This window comes from Tympanuchus pallidicinctus, unplaced genomic scaffold, assembly GCF_026119805.1.
Source record: "Tympanuchus pallidicinctus isolate F22 unplaced genomic scaffold, pur_lepc_1.0 scaffold3, whole genome shotgun sequence".
Classification (NCBI taxonomy): domain Eukaryota; kingdom Metazoa; phylum Chordata; class Aves; order Galliformes; family Phasianidae; genus Tympanuchus; species Tympanuchus pallidicinctus.
The window spans coordinates 7,279,346-7,302,676 of record NW_026294747.1 but is presented as its reverse complement, the minus strand read 5'-3'; the positions used below and the strand labels follow the sequence as shown (position 1 = coordinate 7,302,676).

General features: G+C 37.4%; 1 protein-coding gene across 1 annotated transcript in view; it reads left to right on the top strand.

Moving 5' to 3' along the window:
• The window catches only part of PARVA (parvin alpha), a 65,371-nt gene extending 46,196 nt beyond the window's left edge, over positions 1-19,175 (top strand). Inside the window, 7 exon segments of the mRNA XM_052693283.1 lie at positions 3,679-3,737; positions 4,802-4,821; positions 6,173-6,234; positions 6,911-6,979; positions 8,599-8,700; positions 9,499-9,571; positions 13,005-19,175. Of these exon segments, the coding sequence (XP_052549243.1) occupies positions 3,679-3,737; positions 4,802-4,821; positions 6,173-6,234; positions 6,911-6,979; positions 8,599-8,700; positions 9,499-9,571; positions 13,005-13,081 (462 nt within the window). The 3' untranslated portion in view covers positions 13,082-19,175.
• Positions 19,176-23,331: the final 4,156 nt, after the last annotated feature.

The window sequence follows — 23,331 nt, the reverse complement described above, 5'->3', positions numbered from 1 at the left end:
TTCAGGATTCACATCAGACAGATTTTGTAATTTAGGGGGGAATCTGAAGGAGAATTTCTGATAGATGATCAGCGATGCATTCACTGACTGTCAGATTCTACTTGTTGGGTTTCTCCTCAGTGGATGGCAGTGAAGCCCAGGAAATACACAGTTATGCATCTGAGGCTTCAGAGGAATGTTCTCAAACATTTTCCTTTAAATATTATAAACATATTTATCATCCTGGTTTATCTCAGAGTTCTAGTAAAAACAACTTACGGCACCAAAAGTGTAGCAGCCAGGGCATCTTTGGGATAAGAAACTAAAAAAGAACATTGTAGTCCTTAAATAAAGAACCAGATCTTGCATTCTGTTGTCACTCTGTATGTCCAGACCAAACTCCCATTGAAATCGATGGACATAATTCTCCTCTTGTTTAATAGGCTAATGTAGTTCAACAGCAAATCCACTGAAGTCAGTAGAGATAAACCAATTTAAAAACAATAAGTAGTGGGAGAATCTGGCTGAGTGCTTTGCCTCTTAGCTACACAGCAGTAGCTCAGGCGCCAGCAGATTGCAGAGAGAGCAGTTGCACCAAAATAACTTGGAGCAGTTGCACCAAAATAAGTTATGCTGCTGAAGATTTCTCGCTGCAGAACCAGTCCTTGATGAAAGCCAGCTAATTGAACTCCAAGGCTGTGTTAATTCCTATTAACAGAGGGTGGTGGCCATTATTCTTACTTGTTTTTCTTCGAGACGTTTTTCATTTCTATTTTATGGAGGGTGGTTTTTTATTTTTTTAAGTCCACCTTTCATATCCTTTGGGATTGGTTCTGTATTTTTCATCACCATGAACTCAATGAAAATTTTAATCAGCAATCAGCAGAACATAAGGCATAATTTGATGTTCAGGCTTGTATGCTTGATGTTCTAAACCCTCATACATCCTGTAAAGTAAGGTCGTGCCTAAGGAAGCTCAGCAGACTCTGTTAGCTGATTTTAAATTCAACTGTACACAATTGATAAAGGGAGTAGGAGAAAAAAAGGAAGACTACCTTAATTCAGTTAGTATTTCATTAGGTGTAGAAATGCACCAAATGTGAGGGTTGTGTTGGCTGGATGTAGGTTAGTGAAGTAGAAAGATATTTCTGAAACAAAAACTCTGCCCATATCCAACAGGTAATCAGCACAGTTCTTACGAAAGCTTCTGTTTCCTTTGGCTGTTCTTTAAAAAAAACTGTTAGCAATGAGACTGTTATGAAATACGTGTGCTAAGCTGATTTGTGAAAAATTGGTACTTGGATCTTTTGTAGCTATTTTGTTATATTGCTTTCCTTTCCTTCTAGACTGATAGAATGAGTAACTCTGAACAAAGCCCAGACTTTGTTTGATCTTGTCTGCTGAAACAATTGAGAGAATTTGTGGAGAGCTGGATCTTTCTGCTTTTTTTTTTTCACTTTTCTTTAGTTAATTAGTTATGCCATCCTTCAATGGTTGAATGACAGATTGTGTGAGTGAGAGATTGTAAGAATGCATTTGTAGAGCTGTCGGGGCAACAAAGCAGCTAGCCATTGCTTATAGAAAACTGATTATGTACAGCTGATGCAAAGGCAAATGAAGAGACCCTTTCCATTTCTTACCTAGCTTTCAGGTATTTTTTATTTGTTTGCTCTACATTCAGCTACCAAATTCAGACAATACATAAGTAGGAAGGTCTTGGCCTTTAGTGGAGTCTTTCAGCTGGGAGGGAGCAAAATGCTAAGCCTATCCAAATAAAGTTTTTCAAGTATCCAACAGATGCATCTCATATTTGGGCAACCTGGAAACTCCAATAATGTAATTATTTTTACTTTTTTATCAACAATAAAATCAGAATGCAGAATTCTTATTCATATTAACACTAGTTATCAAAAAGTGAAATATGTTTTCTATTAATATTAAAAAAGGCTTTAGGTCATGTTGCACATTTGCAGAGGGAAAGCAAAGTATTAGAAGCCATTTTCTTCCTTGTATAAGCAGACAGGGCACTGAGAAGTACAGTTGCCATTACTGTGGTACTTAGTCACAGGAAGGTAGAATGATGGGGCTTTTGCTCCAAAACACATCATTGGCACATCAGAATCATCATCAAGAGGAAATAGAAAAATGCCTTTCGCTCTGCATTAATGGAGAAAAAAAACACAAACCGGAATGTAATTCTAATTTGAGCTAGATTGTAACTTTGACTTCAGATGCTTATTCTCTGCACAGCCTGGAGGTGAGTGTAGTCCTAGATGATGCAGTTTTTCTTCAGACTTTCAAGATACATGATGGAAGGGATAGGAATCTCAGCAGCTGATCTGTGTCTCCTCTTTCAGTCTGTAATACACTGGACTCCACTCTGTTTTTATGTTTAAAGCTCCTCCTTAAAAGTGTTTTAACCATATGCAAGAGGTTTAGTAGCGGAGCTTAAAAAAAGGTGAAGGAAACCCCCTGAAACTACATCACCTATCTAGAAGGACAAATGAGGTTATTTGAAGTACCTGTCTGAAGACCAAGAGTTTGCTATGTGCGGCTTTCTTGCGAACCCGGCCAAATCCTCAGCACGTCATTAACCCAGGGCTGCCTCTGGTGGGGCGTGTATTATCTTTTCCAAAGCAAGGAAGAGCAATAGCTCCAGTTGACATGCCATGAAGGATTTTTCCAAATTGTTATTCTCCTTTTTTCCACATAGAAGACAAGTCTGGGACCAGCATAAATTTATTTTTCTTATTTCCTTGTATGGCAAGGAGTGAAGAATCATGAATAATTGCCTAATGTCTAGACTTTACATGCAGTCGTCAGCAATGGCCTGGCTTTTCTTTCTGTATTGCAAAATTTTGCTAATTTCAGTGAATAGAATTAACAGAAAGAACACAAAGAGAAGCAAAACATATGTGTGGTATGTATGCCACTACCAGATGACTGTAGTCAGCATCCTGGAAACAGTGTGAAATTTTTTCAACTACTTCATTTTCCAACTGACTCAAATTGCTACCATTTGAGTTGGCTTCTGCCATTTTGTGCACAGCTTCTAGACACGGGATTCTAAATACCACATATGAAGGGCTTCTCACATCAGAAGAGCATTGGAGCTAAAGCATATGTTAACACCATGATGAGTAGGTTCTGGAGCACACTGTAAATGGATTATCCTCCATTTTGGCTTTCCATCACAAGCAAATAGAGCCCTTTGTGTGGAAAGTAGTCAGGAAAAGAAAAGACGAAGGTGAAAAAAAAGAAGTGCATGAGCAAGGCAGAAAGAACAGGTAGCTTAAGAGCAAGATTTTACCAAAGACGAAGCATGGGCACCATCTGCCAAAGTATTCCTTGAAATACAAGGTTTAATTCAACTCACTAAGAAATAAATCTACTGAAGTACTTACATATGCGCTTAAGTGTTTCAAATACCTCGCTGAATTGGGGCCCTTAAAAGAAAAGTGAGTTAAGAACAATGAAGAGAAGAAATACTTCCTTCTACAGGTGGAGTTTCAAGTTTCTTGTTACTGTACAAGAGTTTTCTGAAATAATTCCAAGGTGAAATAATATATTACTGCAAGTTTGCTTTTAAAAAAAAAGCGGTTCTTATTTTGTAGATTTCTTATCTGATGGCACTTGTAGATCACAACTACATTTTTACTGTACCCTAACCATTAAGATGTCCTTCTTTATTTCTTCCAGAAACGAGAAGGAATCCTCCAGTCTCGACAAGTCCAAGAGGAAATAACTGGTAACACCGAGTATGTCAACATTGCTTTTGCCAGCAGTTCAGTAATTGAACGCAGATGCTTCTCAGAAATTCAAGCATTTGCTGATATTTAGATTTTGGTATTGGGGTCCAGGGAAGATGATGCATCAGCCAGTAATTGTACTTTAGCCTTTGCAAGGGCTGCAGACATGCATCTAAAAATACAAAAGGGTGTGGAAACACAGAGCTGGGGAACTAAAAGCAGGAGACCAAGATAATAGAGAAGGGTGAAGATATTCAAAATTTATGTATTTTCTATTTATTGCTATTTACTTCCATAGTTATTGTTTTTCTTACTTATTATTGTATTCAAAAGGCCTTGAAACATACAAAAATATGTCTCATTCTTTCATATTGGTATTTATTTGATACAGGAGAACTAGATTCTTTGGAATGCAATATGGCTTTTATTTTTTGAGCCACTTGGACTTCAGGGATGTGAAAAATGATAGTGTTAGTCTCTGTTATGTGTCATCTCACCAAGCAATTCATAGCAGAAAAGTTATTCCAAACCAACAGAAAATAGTAGAAGAATATCCAAGTTCCTAATAGATTGGAGAGAATTCAGACTAATGACTTTTTATTAAACTTTAGATTTATATATGCACAATATTTATGTGAGAGTTCCACTGAAGCAAAATGCTGTAGTTATTAAGAATGCAGTCCGAGCACTGTCCTGGCTGGAATTGTATTGCAGGTGTTGTGATAAATGCATTTAAGGCAAAGGGAAAGTTTTTCACCAAATCAACATGAAAATGTTGTCTTTACTGAGGCAAGTTATGTTGATTTGGTCGCTCAGCAGTTGGAAATCTGAGAACTGGCCTTCCTATGAGACTCTGTGAATCCAGGAGATATTATGCTGATTTACTCCAGACTAATCCAAAGTCTCAGCTGGGATAACTTGATGAGGATTTTCTTAATCCCATGAATTTCCTCCAGTTTTCACCAAGCTGAAGATCTGACCACATGCACTGTTTTATTTTGCAGTACAGTGTCTGCAAGTGGATTACATATTTAACTGCTTTTTTTTGTTTTGTTTTGTTTTGTTTTCCACAGGGCATTTTCAGGAAGACATGGTAAGTTCATATGATTGTTATCTTCTTAAGTCATCCAAAGAATACATCAGTTCTGGAATGAGTGGATGGAATGAATGGAATTGATTAATCTGCAAGGAAGTAGAGGATTTCTAATTGATCTGATTCAGATATGAATATGTCTGCCACAGACTGTTCTGACAGTTAACAAAGGGAGAAAAGCATTAAAATCAATGTGACCATCTTTAAAACTCATTTCAGTACTTCTCAGCTCGTGCTAGTTTGCAGATGCTTTACGGTTTAGCCTCCAGAACATTATTGAAATAATATTAATGATCATAATCTCCCAGCATAATATGAAATGATATCTTACGATAAACTCACTGGTGAACATGTTGGCATTCTTGTATCCATTACCTACTTAACTCTTAAATGACTTAGGGTCATTCTTCAGCGTATTTCTGTGCCAGTTAAGTCTCATGGTTGGTACTGAGACTGGCCAAATGCCTGGCCAGCACAACACAATCATCTGAGGAGCATAGATGGACACCCACCAAGAATTCAACATTTATTTCTTATATTGTCTCAGTCGTTGCCTTATTGCTGAGTTAAAGACTGGAGGCATGACATTTTCCCATGATATCTGAGAGCAGCCTTACTTCCTATAGTCTGCCTTCTACGAATGCCTTTAGATTTACTCTTAGCATTTTTTTGAGGAATACAAATGCAATTTTTTGTCATTCTCTATCACTTGTGTTGTCCAAATGGCAATTGCTCTTCTTCTTTTTTTCTTTTTTTTTTCCTTCAGAAGGTAACCACCGTACTGCTGTAGGCATTTTACTTTAGGTTGCCTGTCCTGCTAACCATGTCCTAAATTGCATATCAGAATGGTCCAACAACATCTATGCAAAAGAGTTCTTTACAGCTGTGTAGTTGTAAGCTTGCCTGAGGTGGTTAATAACACAGCAGTCAGCTGAGCGATATATGCATATTGTGGCCCCAGGGAAAATTTTCCTCTGTAGTAACTCCAGATGTAAAGTCATATTCTTCTGAACAAAATAAGTTGGTTACTTTAGCTCCCTGCTCCCTGTGTAAAGTTCAATGCATAAATATTCTACTCTGCTCATTTTTTGAGAAACAGGGTTATTAAGCAGCCCAAATTGTACTTGAAAATAGTGCTTTCTCTAAATAATAGAGAATAAATTACAAGCAGCCTGAAGCAAGAGAGAAATATGCAAAATATTTAGTACTTGGAATACAAAGAGACTGTATTGAAACATTTTATTGATTCTGTTGTCTTAAACAAGTGTGTGCTTAATCAAGTGTTTATCAAGTGTTTAATGTATTTGGACAAGTGCTTCGAAGTGTATTAACATCTCTGAATGTTTTTCAGAAAGAGATGCATTTGACACGCTATTTGACCATGCTCCAGACAAGCTCAGCGTAGTAAAGAAGGTTGGAAGGATTCTATTTTAATAAGTACAGCATGTGTCTACATGCTTGTGTGTGTTTATGTAGTGTGTGCGTATGTATATAATATAAAATAGACATCATTTGCATGCATTAAATACAATTAAACTTTCTGCTGAAAACAAAAATAGAAATTCATTACTATAATGTTTCTTTTTGATAGTATTTAGCAACATGAACTTAAATTTGGAACGCAAAAAAAGATGAAGTTCTCAAAGTTTCCATCAAAAAGAAATTCTCACAAAGTGCGTGTTGGTTAAAACCCAGCTGGGTTGATCGAGTTTACTGACACCAAAAGCTATGCAGTTTACAGCTGCCAGTAGCCTGACCTGGAGGATTTGGGCTCTTGTCAGATTTGAGTGAAGTCCAATTCATCCACTTCCCTACAGTCTGCCACAAGATTTTTTATTTTTTTTTTTTGAAGCTGTTGCATTGTAGCAGTGATTTTTTTATTCATATAATTGTGTTTATTTTATTTCAATTTATCATTCTTTATTAAAAAAAAATTAAAAATCTCATAATTCGGTTTTAAAATCTAAAAAAATAATTGTACTGCAGTCTCCTTGCTCTTACAAGTTCTGCTCTGAGGGGATTACGTACTCTGCGTCTGGAACAGGTGCCCCACTGAATAGACCTTCACTAAACTGTTTTCACGTTTCAGACTCTCATCACATTTGTGAACAAGCATCTCAACAAATTGAATTTGGAGGTCACTGAACTGGAGACCCAGGTAGGATTTTATAGCTTTTGTTGAAGGAGAGGGTCACTTGGTGCTGTGTAATGCACTATGCCCCCAGCTTTATGCAGAAATACAACTGAATTGCTATTGATCAGGCTCTGAGATGTTATTTCAGTGGGAAACCCTCCAGTTTTAGATATATTCATATGAGGAGAACCCTCACCAGTTAAGCAGAGAAATCATAAGGGCAACAGTTTTGTACTTTAATTAGCATAAAAATTAGTTAGCAGATGCTACCTCTTGGGTGCTGCTAAGTGCTGTAAGAAGAACCTGTGCCTGTTTTCATCAGGAGAGGCTCCGTCTGCTTGGTTTGAAACAGTTTCAAGATGAACAGTTGTTTCCTGCCTACCTTTACACTAGCAAGTAATCTCATGGGATTACAATGGCTCTATTCAGTAAGATGAATTCTTGAGACAGAAGCTGCTCAAGTGTATAGGCAGCTGTACAGTTGAGCTGCAGGCTTGATTGCGCCACAGAAATAATGTGGTCCATGGTCTTCTTTTCCTGTTCTCAGATGCTAAATTGGCTAGAAAGAAGCTAAAAGAAAAGCTTTATTCTGTGGTATCAGAAAATCCTTATATGAACAACTGCAGCAGGAGGTCAGACAGGAAGGAGGCTACCCACACTAGAAAAAAACTGGTGTCTTCACAACATGCTTTATTTAATGTCTTGATACGTGCTATTAAGAATCTCTGGTTTATTTGAATAACTTTCACTCTGATAGAGGTTTTTTAAAGGTAAAATTGAGTTTTAGATGGAAAGGGCTTTCAGAAAAGTGTTACTGTGCGTGCATATTGCATTGTTTAATTTTGGGGAAAAAAATGTGTTATTCAAACATGCCTGGAAACACCTTAAACATCTATCCAAAACAGTACTCTCTAAGGTGAGAGATTCTATTTCTATCAGTTGAAACAAAATAAGCTACTTCAGGAAGATAGAATGATAGAATCAATTACATTGGAAAGGGCCCTTAGGATCAAAAAATGCCACCACTAAACCATGTCCCTTAGCATCACATCCTGATAAGAACCTCCAGGGAAGCTGATTCCTCCACTTCCCTGAGCAGCCTGTTCCAACACCTGGCCATCCTTTCTGTGTAAAAGTTCTTCCTTTTATCCAATTGAAATCTATCCAACACATCCTGGGGCCATTTCCTTGTGACTTATCGCTTGTCATCTGAGAAAAGAGGCTGACACTCACCTCGCTTACAGTCTCCCTTCAGGTTATAGTTTGTTTCTGGTATCTCAGAGTTTGATTATGGTAGACTTAATGCCACAGGGTTACGAGTGAGATGCCTTGAGCAAAGTCTCATGAATGTTACTAATTTTTAGATAGAGATGAATGTGTAATGTGGAAATTTTAATTCTTTATTCCTTTATTTTCTTCAACATACTGAACTTCAGTGCAGTCCTCAGTGCACCTTCGTTCTGCTTTTCTCTGCTCAGAGAACGTGTGCTAATTTATAGCCTGAAAAGTGGTTGTTCTGATTTCCTGCAACTAGCAGAATAGAAAACAAAGACACAGGTCAAAGTTGCTGACCATTGCCTTCTACAGAAACTTTCTTCTGTGCATGTATTCAGCAAAAATACTGAGAAGTGTCTTTTTTACAGTTTGCAGATGGTGTGTACTTAGTGCTGCTAATGGGTCTCCTAGAAGGCTATTTTGTTCCTCTCCACAGCTTTTTCTTGACTCCTGATAGTTTTGAACAAAAGGTAATGAGATTTCATTTTTCTCTTACAAACAAAACAAAAACCATCTAAGCAAACATACCTATTGTTTTAGGGATGATACTGACTTTTCTGTATAGGTTCAATGTTGATAGCTGAAAACCAAAGAGAACAGGGCTGAACTGGTAACCATTTCCAAGCATTTTTCAAAATCTCAGTGTTGATACTTATTCAGAATAAAAGGGAAAATTATATTAATGATAGGGTGTCTAGCAAATATTAACTGATTTTGGCAACCATTGTGTGATGCTGTCATTGAGCCAGCCTTAGTGTTCATTAAAATTATACACAAATTGAGGACAGGACTGATTTTTTTTGAGCCCAACATCAAAGAATTTGACGTTTCAAAAGTTTCATATTTTTTGAAAGCCTGAAGACATGTATGTACTATGTATCATTTTAAGACTAACCATTACCCTGATGTCTGTTGCTTTGTAAGCAATTCAGCTATCTAAGATGCACACTACGTAAGCCATCATGTTCCTGTTTGTAAACTTGGAGGACGGTTTTTTGTACGTGTAATGTTAGTTCACATGCTACTTTTCAGTTACTTTTATATTTCTGAAACACTTTCACCACCCAGGAAAAAAAAAAAAAAAAAAAAAAAAAATAAAAAAAAAATAAAGGATTGTCTAGATTGATTTAGATTGATCTAGATGCAGATTTGATTTTTTTTTTTCCTTCCCAGCATATAGATTTGCAGCTTTAAATGCATCTTGATTTGACCTTTTTTAGTATACTGTGTATAGATCATAATAACAACTGCCTGTATCATATTACTAGGTCCTCAATGTGTCCTTTGCATTTGAGCTAATGCAGGATGGTGGATTGGAAAAACCAAAGCCTAGACCAGAAGGTATCTATGTTACTTTTTTTGCACCTCTTTAAAAAAAATGTGTTAGATCCAGATCTCATAGGGTTTTGTTACAGCTAAATAAAGGTTAAAATGTGAATGAGGTAGAGAAAGTTGAGGCACATTCTGAAGTGCTCAGGTGACTGAAGGTGAAGGTTTTGTTGCTGACCTCTGCAGGACCACTATTCCACTCCTCTTCACTTATATAAATACAAGATTTAAATCCTGCTTTTCAGGCTGTATATAAGACTCTTGATTCCCTGTAGTATGAGGTATTCATATGATTTCTGTTGTTCTTGCCGTGGGCTTGCTGGATATGCAGCCCTTCCCAATGGTGGTAGCTGGGTGCTGCAGGTTACCTACCACAATAATTAATGTATTTGTCCTACCGTAATACTGGATCATTATTTCCTCAGGAATGATAGAAACTGATGCTTCGACTTCTTATATTAAGGACACTGGAGATTCTGACACAGTTAATCAATTTCTGCTCTGTTCTGCTCTTTTTTCATCCCTCCTGACCTCCAAATTGTGACATCAGCAGGCATGTGCACAGATTTATGTCTGAGGACTGAGCTTATGCCACCTATGCATTTAATCTGCATCTACCCAGCCTACTTCATCACTTCTCTTGATTGCTTCACAATCATACTTAACTGCAGCAGTGGTGACTGTGTCACAAACTTCTGTGATTGAAACAGTCAAAAAGAGAAGAGGAAAACAGCGAAATCTAGAGATCCAAGTAAAACAGAGAATATCTGTGATCCCTTGTTCTTGTGGAGGTTTAAAATTCTTATGGCATTTAACTTTGGGGGTATTTATTGCTCCAGGGGACAGCTAATTTTTCCAGTATAAATCAAGCCATAAGGATATTTCAGCATATATAAGACATTTCTTGTGCAATTATTGAAATGCTTAATACGAAACTTCCTGCCCAATGTGAATGGAAAAGCACTTCTGTTTTATGTGTTGTTACACTGGGCACAATGCCCGTACTTAAAATTTCCAGTGAGCAAAAGAGCATTGAAAAGAATTTTACCCTAAATGCATAGACTAAATACTCTTTAAATTCCTACACTGTTTCTTTGAGGTTCTTGGGGGAAAAAAAATGCTGAAAAGTGCTTCAGAATATGAAAAACATATTTAGTGGAAAAAAAGAATGTGGCTGAATAAATGAGTATGAAAACCAATGATTTTTATGGGGTCAACAGTTTATTTGGCTTGTTTGCAATATAATTGGAAGAGTATTAAAAAGCTTTCCATGACCTTTTACTTTAAAAATGGCCAGAACATTAATTTACTGAGTCTATAACAAATTCATTTGCAGTTTGAGCTTTTCAGACTACTTCTTGAAACGTGTAAATCAAAGCCAAGCTGAAATTCCGCTTTTTGAAAATTGTAACCAGTAAAACGTTATACACGTCAAACACAATTAGCAATGGAAATAAATCTTTCTTTCTCATGGAGCACTTTGCTTTTTGCTGTGGGCCTTTCTCTGGAGTTCTGTTCTGGTGGTGGAATCATCTGGTAATTTTTTCAAAGGCTTGTGAAGAGATACAGAATGTATCTCTTCATTCATTTGAAGTTCTGCGTTAGGAAATGAAAGCGTTATGCAGCTCACTTCTGGCATGAAAGAAGAAACTTTCTGAACTATGTGCAAACAGTACTACAAAGTATAATGTGATGTTGTGGGACAAAATGCCTTTCCTGTAGATTTTGGCATTTTTTCTTCATTCTGTAGCAAGCATTTTTTTATCTGATTTACTAAGAATCACAAAACTTTTTGGCCATGATTTCATGACCGTGCATAATCTCATCAAGAAACGTAGGTTTGTCTGTTTTCAATCTTTATCCACGGATGTCATTTTGCCATATGGCTAATACGTAGGCTGCTCTAAAAGTAATGCCTGCTATTTATTTCCATGGAAGGTACAACAGTTACAGAAAGCACAGTAACACTGTTGGACAGAGATAATTCTCAGCTGCAGTACACTGTTTTTCAACATAGTCACCACCATTAATTACCTGTGCATTTTTACCAGCAATGAATAACAGCCTGCATGCTGCGCTTATAAAGGTCTGCACCAGTGGAGACGACCCTCTGTTGCCGCTGCTGAAATGCACCACCCACCACCTCTCTGTGCTCACTTCTGCTCTTTGGTCTCCATACACATTCAGCAAGTGTCGTTTGAATGTCAGTGGGTGAAGTTTTTTCCCCTTCAGTGTCAGGCACCATTTTGTCAGAGTGCCCCTCTGCTGCCATCCATCACATGGCAACAGCATGTAACAGAATATTGGTGGAAAGATTCAACCTCTACTGCTGTCCCACCAACATCTGCCTCTGACATTGTGGGTCAATGTAATGACATTACTTTCAGAGCAGCCCTGATGTCTTTAGCCTTTCACAGCATGGTTTGGAACAGCATACATGGCTTTGATTGAGTTCATTCTTCTAAGTATAACCCCTTCACCGTCTGCGAGAAGCATCAGCAAAGGTGGATATAATGGCAAAACTGGTAAAGCCATCTGGTGATTACATACACAGTTTAATGGGTTTCCTTGGAAGCTTTGAAAATAGTGAGAGTATGCACACCAGCAGCTTTACACCTTCATGGCTAGCTCTAAGGACCAAAGCCTAGGAGACTGAGTTCCTGTACAGTTGTCAAAAAGAAAGGAGCCTTTCTGGTGGGTAATTCCTAAGACCCTATTTGAGATTAAATATCCCTTGAAGCATGAATATAGCCTGCTGCAATGGTACATGTCAGTTTGTTTTATAGATTTCTTGTGAAATAATATTGACTTTCTCAACAACTTCCCTTGGAAACAGCAGGTATTCATTAACTTTTTGTTCTGCACGAATCCTTTACTTTAGATGTTGAGTGTCCAAGGACTGATTCAGCCATGTACATCAGCTTAACTAAAGCATTTTCTAAAATGTCTTCAAGGGGCACTTACACACCTAGTTTCTGTAGATCCTGTAGAAATTTTAGCCTTGCCTCTAATTATCTTGACAAAATTAGACCTAGTAATGGAAATTACAGCCCAGTGTCCTGTAATCCTTATGTATGAGAAAAATTTTCCTGCTTGATAATTTTTTTCAGATTTTTTTGGCCACAACTAACTGAAGATTTAGTCCTGTCAGTATATGTGAAGCTAGGTACAGTTTTATCTTATAGGCCTTGAAAATTTGGTTGCATTTCTACATCAGCAACTTTAAGGTATTTGTAACCTTAAGTAAACGTAGTTGAAAAAATGATTTTTGATTTTTGAGTTTAAAAATTGCTTTATTTATATTTCTATTCTTTTTTTACTGTCTTTGTGATTCTTATGTTTACAGATATGGATCTCAGCAGAAAATAGAAGAATAAGCACTTTTTCTGAAAATGTTTTGGATGTACCAAGTTGCTAATAATTTTTTCCCTGTCTTTTTTTCTAGATATTGTAAATTGTGACTTGAAATCTACACTGAGAGTACTGTATAACTTGTTTACCAAATACAGGAATGTGGAGTGAAGAATTCATTTGGAACATAAAGAAATTTTAACAAAGAAAATGTCATAACTAGCATATTTTTCACCGATATTCCTCTGCATCGTTATCCTAGAAGGAACTAAACCATTCATCTGAAGAATCTTTAATTGACTACTCTTGCACAACTTTTTCCACAGTGGGTTTAAAGCTAAGACTACGTAAAACTAATACAAATTATGGAAAAAATTTGGAGGAAGGTATTTGGATATCTTCTGGGAGAATCTATGTTTCAGTAATAACTCCATCTCTACAGTTTTGTAGTAGGTGGAGCAGCAATGGAAAAAAAAAGATTTATTAACTTTAATTCAGATCAGCTGTCGAAGCCAAATATAGGAAGTTTCTATACTAAGCATCTACTTCAGTGTTTATGAAACATGTCTTTTCCAATCTGGGGGGAGGAAGAATACTTTTCTGTCCATGATAAAATGATTGCATTGAAATTCTAAAAAATGTGCATATGGAGAAACAGTAAAATTCTCTTCTTCACATGAAAGCTGAAAAGAATAGACTTTCTCAAGTACTTAACCTAAATAATTTGTATTTTCAGTGCAGTTAGGCTTGAATTCTATGGGTACAAACTGAAGTGGCTACTTTTTCCTTCAGTCTTATTAAAATGTGATGCTCTTCTATAAGTATATAGTACTGAGCATTCCTTCTAAGTACGCTTTGCAGCTTGTTCACTTAGTTTTGTTCATGAAGGAGATCTTTTTTTATTGTTGTTTTTTTCCCCAAGTACACATTTTCAGGAAAGCACACCTGTATATGATACAGTTTCCCTGTAGTATTTGTTTTATTAGCATAGAAATGCTAGAAAGTTGGCTTATTTTTCTTTTTTCAACTTTTAATAGTTGGAACATGGAATTGTCACATCATAAGTTTAGATTTATTATTAAATAGATTTTAGAATCTATCCTTTGGTTGATGTTATGGTGAATGGATTTTGTTGCCTAATGTTCAGCATAAAGAATAATATCTATTTTCCAGAAACATTCCTCTACCCTTTCAGATATAAAAACGCTGCTTTTATGGAGGTTGCTCTGAAAGTAATGTCTCCTATTTATTTCCATGAAAGCTACAACCTGAACAAAGAGCACAATAACAGAATCACACAATCTCAGTGTTGGAAGGGATCTTGAGAGATCATCAAGTCTAACCTTCTGCTAAAGCAGGTACCCTACAATAGGTTGCACAGGTAAGCATCCATGACACTATTTGATAGAGAAAATTCTCAGCTACCAAACTCTACTTTTCATCATAGCCACCACAATTAACTGTGCATTTTTACCTGCAATGAACAAGAGCCTGCATGCTGTGCTTGTGAAAATCTGCACCAGTGGAGCTGACCCACTGTATCACAGCAAGTGTCATGGTGTCATTGCTAAGAAAATATTGCCCATGCAATCCATCTTTCATCGGCTTGAACAGATGGAAGTCAGAAGGCACCAAATCCAGGCTGTATGGTGGCTGTGGTAGGACGGTCCAGCCAATATTGGCAATGTATTCCACAGTCTTCAGACTGATACGGTGTCCAGAGTTGTCATGTTGCAAGAGAAAGGTTGCCAACTTCTCTGGCCTAGCTCTGGATGTTCGAGCCTTCATCTTAGTCAGTGTTGTGATGTGGCTGTCAGAGCTGACTGTTTGTTTGAGTTCCAAGAAATCAGGAAGGCTCACCCCTTTCCTATCCCAGAAGACGCTGCACATCACTTGACCCGTGTGAACTTCTTCATCGATGGGGAATTCACATGTTGCTACTTCATGGAGTGCTGTTTTGACTCTGGCTTATAGTGGTGACACCAAATCTTGTCGCTGATAACGATGCGATCCAAGAAACTAATCACCTTCAGCCTCATATTGGTTCACTAGATCCAGACAATATTGTAAGCAGTGTTCTTTCTGTTCCTCTGTGAGCATTTATAGGGTCTAGCTGGCACACGCTTGGTGATACTCTAATGTTGCCATCATCATTTTCAATGTGTTGAAGCCAGCATTCATCTCCGTACACAGTTTTGTGGTCATAATCTGCCGACTCTCGTGGATGAGGTGATTGGGACACAAGCACAGTGAGTGACATTTGGTGCTGGCTTTTTCCACATGGAAGAATTCAGTTCCCCCCCACTGCTTCATCCATGTTTCCATGTCAGATGCCATTTTGTCAGACTGCCCCTGTGCTGCTATCAGTCTCACATATGAATAAAATGTAATGGTATATTGGTGGGAACCTCTACTTCAACCTCTACTGCCATCCCATCATCTGCCTTGTGGGCCAACATAATAAACTAGGAGGCATTACTTCTGGAACAACCTTTGTAGATCAGAACTACTCATATCTGCAAATACTGCTGCAGCGTAAGGTCGGTTGGTCATTTTTTGTGTCTATAAAGAATACTTTTGTTGTTGTTTTTTTTTTAAATCATGACCAACGATAAGCTGTTATCTGTTTGGTTTCAGTTTATCAAAGACTGAAAAGAGAAATGAGAATTAATTCTTTCCTTAGACTGTTATCAAGCATCAGTTATGTTTCTATGAAGAAGCTCTAGAGGCTGCCTGACACTAGTATAAATTATCAAAACTGCTGAGAAGTAAACTAAGCATATATTAGACGTCTTCATGTCAGTTTTAGATACCTTCTTAAGTGAAGTGTTCCAGCGCACCACAGTTTCTTGGGATACTGGCTTACACACTACAGAAAAAAAAGAATCCTGAGGCAAAAAGTATTGGAAATTTGTGTATTGTAGAAAGGAAACTTTTGCAAGCCATCCATTTATGGCAGAACTGCTGTAGGTGAAAGGCAGGCGATCTATCAGCTCTTGAGGTTGTTCATCTGAAGAAATGCAGTACTGTCAGCTACAGTTATTAACACCTGAATGTTGATTTCTGTACAAAGCATAATATTTTTCAATTTTCAGAGTTTTTTTTTCTTTCTTTTTTTTTTTTTTTAATTAGTGCTTTCCAGTGCAACATCAACTTAAAAGGAAGACAACAATTATGTTCTGCCTTTGGTGAATAATTGATAACAGTCAATAACAATATTGACTGTGCCTGAGGGCCACAGAAATTATTCTGTGAATAAATAAATCTCCACAAGTATCAGCTTTTGCAAAGGAGAGTCAGTATTTGGTTCAAAGGATAATACCTGGATATTCTCTGAACTCAGAAATTGCGTTCTAAAAGTATTCATCAAAATATTTGGTTACCTCTATGTTTTTTAACATAGTTAAAGTTGAGTTTCTGAAGTTAGAATTACAGAATGTAACAATTATTTACATTTTGCCTAGGTAAATAACTGGACATTTTTACTCCTGTGAAAATGAACATTTTCATGATGTCTTTAATAGTTCTGATATTTCTGAGAAGCTAAACAGTAGGAATTACCCGACCACTTTTTTTGGAGGAAAATGAGGTGGGGTTTCTCATTTGTAAACAGGCAGCAATTTCAACATAGCTTACTATTTAACATGTAAGAAGTTTGCAATTTGCAGAGCTAGATTATAGTAATTGTAATAGTTCATTAACAGATGCATGATGTTTTTTTCTGCAGATCCTGTTCAGTTGAAACACTTTCACATCTCAGCAGCGCCAAAACATTTTGATTGTCCTTGTTTTCAGTGTGCACTTTCTGTAAAAAGGAGATTTATATATGTAGAGGAAAAAGGTTAGGAACAATGAAATTGTTATTTCTTAAACTTGAAAATACGTATTCCTGTGCTGTACTGATATAACTTTATTGGAGATTTTGAAGTCTATTCTACCTGTATTCTCAGTCTTTAAAATAATAATAACAGTAACATAAAATTGAGATAGAATTGTGAAATCCCCATACTGAAATGATGTTATGCGGAACCACAGAAACATTTAACAAAGTCCAACCTCTGTGCAAATTCCCTTTTTTATGTACGTTTAAGTTGCTATTTGACCAGGAGAGTCCTACATAAATACAAACCCATGTGATGATTTTAACACGTTCACGCAAATAGTGTATGCTGCCAGGTAGGAGTGGTCACTGCTTATATATGACAATGTAGATTTAAATAGCTATCAGATAAATATGAAATCTAATATACAGATTATATCTAATATTTATTGCTTCGATACAGAATATTATAGAAATATAGAGTACTACTGTAGACAGTTGGCTCTTCAACAGTTAGTGTAGGCCAGCGCCTTCCTGCAGGGAAGTAAAATGTCAAGGTAGTTGGGCCATATTCTGCTGTCATTTATCATGCTTCTGTTCTCAGTACACAGCACTGTATGTCAGCGTGCAAATGGATACAAAATTCCCCTCAGTTTACATTAGGATAGAATTTGTTTACATTTTAGGTCAGTCCTGGTTTTATTTACGGTTAGTTTAAAATCTGTTTAAATAGATCCAGATCAATAGATTTAGCCAATGTAGGATACCAGCGGTCGCCGGGAGAGGCCCGTTTCACAGAGGGAGCCTCTCATCTTGAGGATGCTGTCTCATACTTTGGCTGTGTTTCTAAACCCAGGCCACTGCCTTAAGATCTCATGATGGTTTCTGAGCATCATCCTCCAGACCGCTTTTGTTTGCGTGTTGTGCTCTGTCACATGAAGGCCCACAGGTAGCTGAGCCCACTGAAAACCAGCAGATGCTAGCTTGTCTTGAGGGGAAAAAAAGGCAGTAAACATTTCTGATGCTGGGACGTCATGAAACTGCCAAAGGAATTTGAAATTCATCTATTTGCCACTGCAGCACCATGGTAGCCAAGTTTGTTTTGTGGTTGGAGGTGGGCATGCCTTCCCTATCAGTGGATTCTGCCAACCACACAAAACTGGGTTGTTCTTTTTGTTTTGTTCTGTTTTGTTTTTTCAAAAAGGAGCATGTCAGAAAGTCATTGTTAGAATAATTATCTGACATCCTAAGTATTTTATGGTTTTCAAAAGCTCCCCAGTTGCCATCAAGACTTCCCAGAAAAATTGTAGCAAGGAATCCTTGTGTAATTTCACCTGATACACGTCAGGCTCACGATAGGATTACTCTGTGTTGACAGTGGACCAACTTGCTTGTTGGCACATAAATCAGTGGCAGTAAATCAACAGAGCATTTGGTCTCTTCTGTTTATAGAGGGGGTTACATTATTTGGGAATGGTTTATATTCAGGCAAACTATATCAGTTGACCTAAGTGCTACTTGGTTGACCTTGGTTCTTGCTCGTTTTCATAAAGTATCTTTCAAAATTCATATCTGTTTAATTTTGCAGACATCTTTCTGCAGCCCATAGTGTTTTAAAGCAGAATGGCTTTTAGAAATGATGGAGTTTATTTCATTAGATAAAAATATATATATAATATTTAATTATTATTAAATAATTACACTACATTTTAGCTTTAGATCTAGTTTCTGTTGTTCATGTCTTACAAATCAGCCATCACACGTGGCCTGTATGCATGTCAAGCACTCAGAAAGAGAACAGTGCCTTGTAGACCTCTTGCAGGATTTTCTGCACTGTTACCTACTAGAGTTCTACCATTCTGCAGTGAGAATCAGTGTGGATTTTCTCTTTACAGTTAAAAAATAAATAAAGGCAGAATAAGTCCTTTGTAGAAAGTTGTAATTGATTGAAAGTATGTTTTTTTTTTTTAATTGTATCACGGGAAGAATGAAAATAGTGGCAATAAAATTACAAAAGTAATGCATACCTCAACATCCACAAATTTTCCAAAGAGCTTTTGAGTCATTTGACATTTTCTAGGGCTAATGTTTCGTATTTTGATGATACTTTCTGTGTGCCTATTTCTTTTAGTAATAATGAGATATTTTCCTGTATAATAGTTTAATGCTATACACTCTGCAGCAATGTTGGTGTCATGTAAATACAAGTTTCTAAATTTCAAGTGCAAGTTTAGGGAAAAAACATTTGCAAAATTCACTTTGCAAGGTACCTCACAATAATGCTTACTTTAAATTAATGTGCTCCCATCAACAGAAATTAGTAGCTTTCACAGAATATGCTCTATGTACTCTGTAAGTAAGCAACACTCCATTACTCACATTTCCTGTGGCTTTTTTTTTCAAACCTTTGTTATCGTGCACAATAAAATATCACCTGAAAATCAATGCTGTTGTTTTGGGGCTGAAGTATATTACACGTATGAAAAAAGAAATTAGGAAGGCTGTATGGTTTCATGTTCTTATAGCTTCCAGACCTCTCTGTGCATCCAGCTTACTCTCAGTTACATCCCTGTGGGTGTACTCACTGTTTATTATTATTTTCTGTGGAGGCCAGTGACAGCTGAAAGTGGGCTGGCAAAAACAGCCGTGCAAACATATGCTTGAATGGATTAGCAGCAGCAGGTCAGGAAAATGCCATATTTGACTCAAAACAGCAAAGTGTGCCTTTGACATTGCTGTGTTGAGCTCTTTAGCTGAGGTTTTGCAGCTGGTTATAGTGCAGAATTTTGCAAGGCAGTTTTGTGAATTTCAACTTTAACTGATGTTAGTGGAATGCTAAAATAGTCAAAATTAACTCGTGCATTTCAGATAATAGCTGCATTCAAGAAGCTTTTGACATTATTTTTTTATAAATGTATTTTTGTTGTGATCCTTTAGTGAAGAAGCTTCAGTGGAGAACTTGGAATGAATAAAAAATATAGGCAAGTAAAGTGCCACAGATGAACATTTTTAGCCACTGAATTACTGGAATGAATCCGGAAGCAGGTGTTTGATCTTTAATCTGCTTGTAAAGGTGAAACTACCAAAATGACCTGCCTAATCAACAGGGAACACTTAGGACAGGTGAGTTTTAATGCCGTTCTTCAATCCCAGCCCCATTACTCAGAGCTGGAAAGACGTGTATGTGCTTTGAATCCACAATGCTAAGCCACACCATCTGCCCTGGCAGCTTTTGTTCCAGATTTTGTCCTGAATTTTATGGGCTTCACCCGCAAAACATTGTAGTACAACAAACAGGAGATAGTCTAGCTACCTCAATTAGCTTCACTGGTATTCACCCAGAAAGTGAAAGACATAGAGTTTAGTGCCCTTCTGCACAACTGGGAGTTATTTCTGTTCCTGCTTAGAAGAGTGCTTTGTTGATTTGAGGCAGTGAGCATTTTTTCCCCCTGTTGGCCATGCACTGCCTGCTTTCAGATGAGGATGCACCTCTGTACGTAAAGCAATTCCACATTAACTGAAAGAGGGAGAAAAAGTAGAAGAGGGAGCATCACTGATGCTTATATTCAAACGGTGGAAAGGGATTTAGAGAAAGAATATATTTTTGGGCCTCCTGTATTTTAGTCTATCAAAGGGTGCTAGAATGCAGAAACGCTTTGAAGAGGGACCAGAATTAACATTACCTGTTTCAGTGGAAAATTACTGCTGATCAGTGGTCATGCTTTCACTCGTCTTTTCTAAGACTTTGCGAGCAAAACAGCCCCAAGACAAGATTTTCCTACAATACACAGCCTCACAGCCTGATTTAGGTTCGAATTTCCTCACCAAAGCAAATAGCTTCATCCCCTGCTTTCCACCTGTGCTCTAGCCATTAGGTGAGCTCACCTAGGGAGGTGAACGCAACCTCATCTCCAAGCTGTGCTTAGTAAAATTGACAGACATGATTGCATTTTGTCTGTCCAGTCAGTTGAGGTTTCTTGAACCTTCTCTGAGTGCAAGTATTGTATGGAGTGCTACACTTCGTTTTTGGATTCCAGTCAAATTAAAACTAGAACTACTCAGTCCCATTAAGGTTGGGTCAGCTCTGAACATGTGCAGGCATAAATGCTAGGGAATTTTTAAATGAAAATCAAGGGTGAAATTTAGATGCCTTCGGGGAAGGTGGTGTCTGAACAGATTTTTCAGGATTGCAACCTTGGTGCCTCTGTTCTGTGTGAGGAGCTGAAAGTCTGCCTGGGGCCATGCCCCTCTTATGGACTGGGGGAGGAAATGAAAAGAGCATCTTCTGCTTCCTTTCTGAGATCTTCACGTTATGATAAATCACATAGGCTGTTTTCTGCTTGGTTTGGTTTAGTTTTATAGGATATAAGCCTGAAAATATCCTTTAACTATTTCTCCCTCTCCTGGGTGTTTGCAGTGTTCCAATTTGGTGAAAATTAATACAAAGCCAGCGTGTTGGGGCTCTGAAAGTCTTCAGCTGTGACTAATCAGCACCATTCATTGCTTAGGACTTTTGATACTGGGAGGAATGAATGCTGCTGACTGTAGTTATGTCTCTGAATGATTAGTCCGTTGGATCACATGCCAGATTTATAACTGTTATATTAGTTGAACAGTTGAGAACTATTAAATTACATACAAGGGGTGGGGTGAGGGGAAATTGCTGTGACCAGGACTTCTTGTTTGCTTGTTTGTGTGTTTTTTTACATAACTTCTTTCTTACTGGATGGCAATATCTAAGTAACAGGGGAATACAGATTTTCCTTTGCACAGTCTGACATTTGCAAGGTTAGGAGGATTATAGGCTCAATTTGGGAAAATGGTGAATTAACCTTAAGTATGTGAAAAGATGTCCTTGTGGCTTCTTAGAGTCTATCTGACCTGGAAATGGATAAAAATTCATATAACCGTGGGAAGCCCCAGTCACATTCACACTGAGGTCTGACTTGTGTTGTCTTCACAGCCCAGCACAGTCCTATATAATTACAGCCACAGAACTATTACCTTTAATGACTGCTTTCCTCAAATAATCTCTAATAGCTGCTTTTTAAGTTACCTTTTAAAATGCATGTGATTCTTGTCCACTCTTGTATACATTAAGAGTTTCACCTGCATGAGGCTTGAAAAAGCAAGATAATGTGTATCTTCTCTTTGGGAGGCCCTTAAATATCAGATACCCAAATCAATTATAGAGTAGCAGAATTCTGCTGTCTGTTTTCAGCCTTGGCACTAAGTTTTAGGTAAATATAACTCAGATGTGTTTCTTAGTGCTGTTTGTTTTATAACCATGCCTACAGGATCTGTTGCACTGGCACTTCTGTGAATGCATGCTATGGTACAGTCCTCATCTTGAAAGGCTCTCAGTCTTGCAGGAATGTGACAGAAGAAAAACTATAAATGAACTTTACAAAGAAGATCATGAAGGTATGGATTAGGAATCAGATTCCCCTTACAGTATCCTGTCTGTGGCTTTATGTTGTATAAAACAGGGAGCTAGAAAGTTACTAATGAGGGCTATGTGGAATGCCAGTGCATAGGGAAACAGGAAACAGAGGAATTGCAAAGTCTGTTAGAAGATTACCACACTGCCTCTGATAAAGATACTAGCATCAAGCCACTGAAAGAAATAAACATGTGGGTTAATTAGGTTGCTGGAGGAATAATTTTGCCTATTGGAATGCTGCAGGGGCCATCAGCTGGGAGGAAATGGCCAGCTCTGCGTATGTAATTTTGACTTTCCCCTACATGGTGGTAATTGAAATACTTTGTAATTGTAACCATATATATTTCAGAGTACTGAAGGTGTCAGTCTTGGATTTCTAAGCCTTCTGTACCTACAGATCTTTCAGAACTGTTTGCAATGGCACTTGAATTGATAGAAAGAACATCTTAATTCATAGCTTTATTCTTAACTACATAAAAACCTTCTACTGTCTGAAACCTGCTCTCAGTTCAAACAGTGTCATAACATCTAGCTTCATTTTTCCTCTGTTATCAGGACAAATTAACCCATTAGCTGCACTGACTCTATTGTGAGTCAGAGGTATGTGACTCATGTGAATAGAACACAATTCTATTCCGGTTTTAATTAACTTGGCCTCCACCCAAATCCTCCTTACAAGTGAAAGATACCAGATTAGCTGAAGTCTACAATACATTTTTATGGTTTGTACTAGACTTACATGTGTATTTTTTATGAGATAATGCTATGAAAAAGATACCCGTGAATGTGCTGGTTAAATAAATAAGCAACAGAACTGCCCTATTTGACAGGCTGTTAAAGTATTCTAACTTACCTGGTTTATTTGCTTGATTTGTGAATACAAGAGAACAAAAAAAGGAAGAAACACAAAATTCAAGCACATTGAGAGATTAGTCTTGGTATTGAATCAGTTTGCTGGAAAATGTGTTTATTGTTGCATTTTCAGTAGAGGAGCCAAAAAGAGTGCAGTACTGGGTAGCTCTCCCTTTGTGATATTCATAATTCTGCTATTTAGAAACTTCTATTATTTCTTATATGCGAAGATTGAATTGGTCAGGGTCCCTCCCCGTATTTCCAGTTGAGTCACTACACTTTCTCTTAACAGAGCAATGCCAAGCA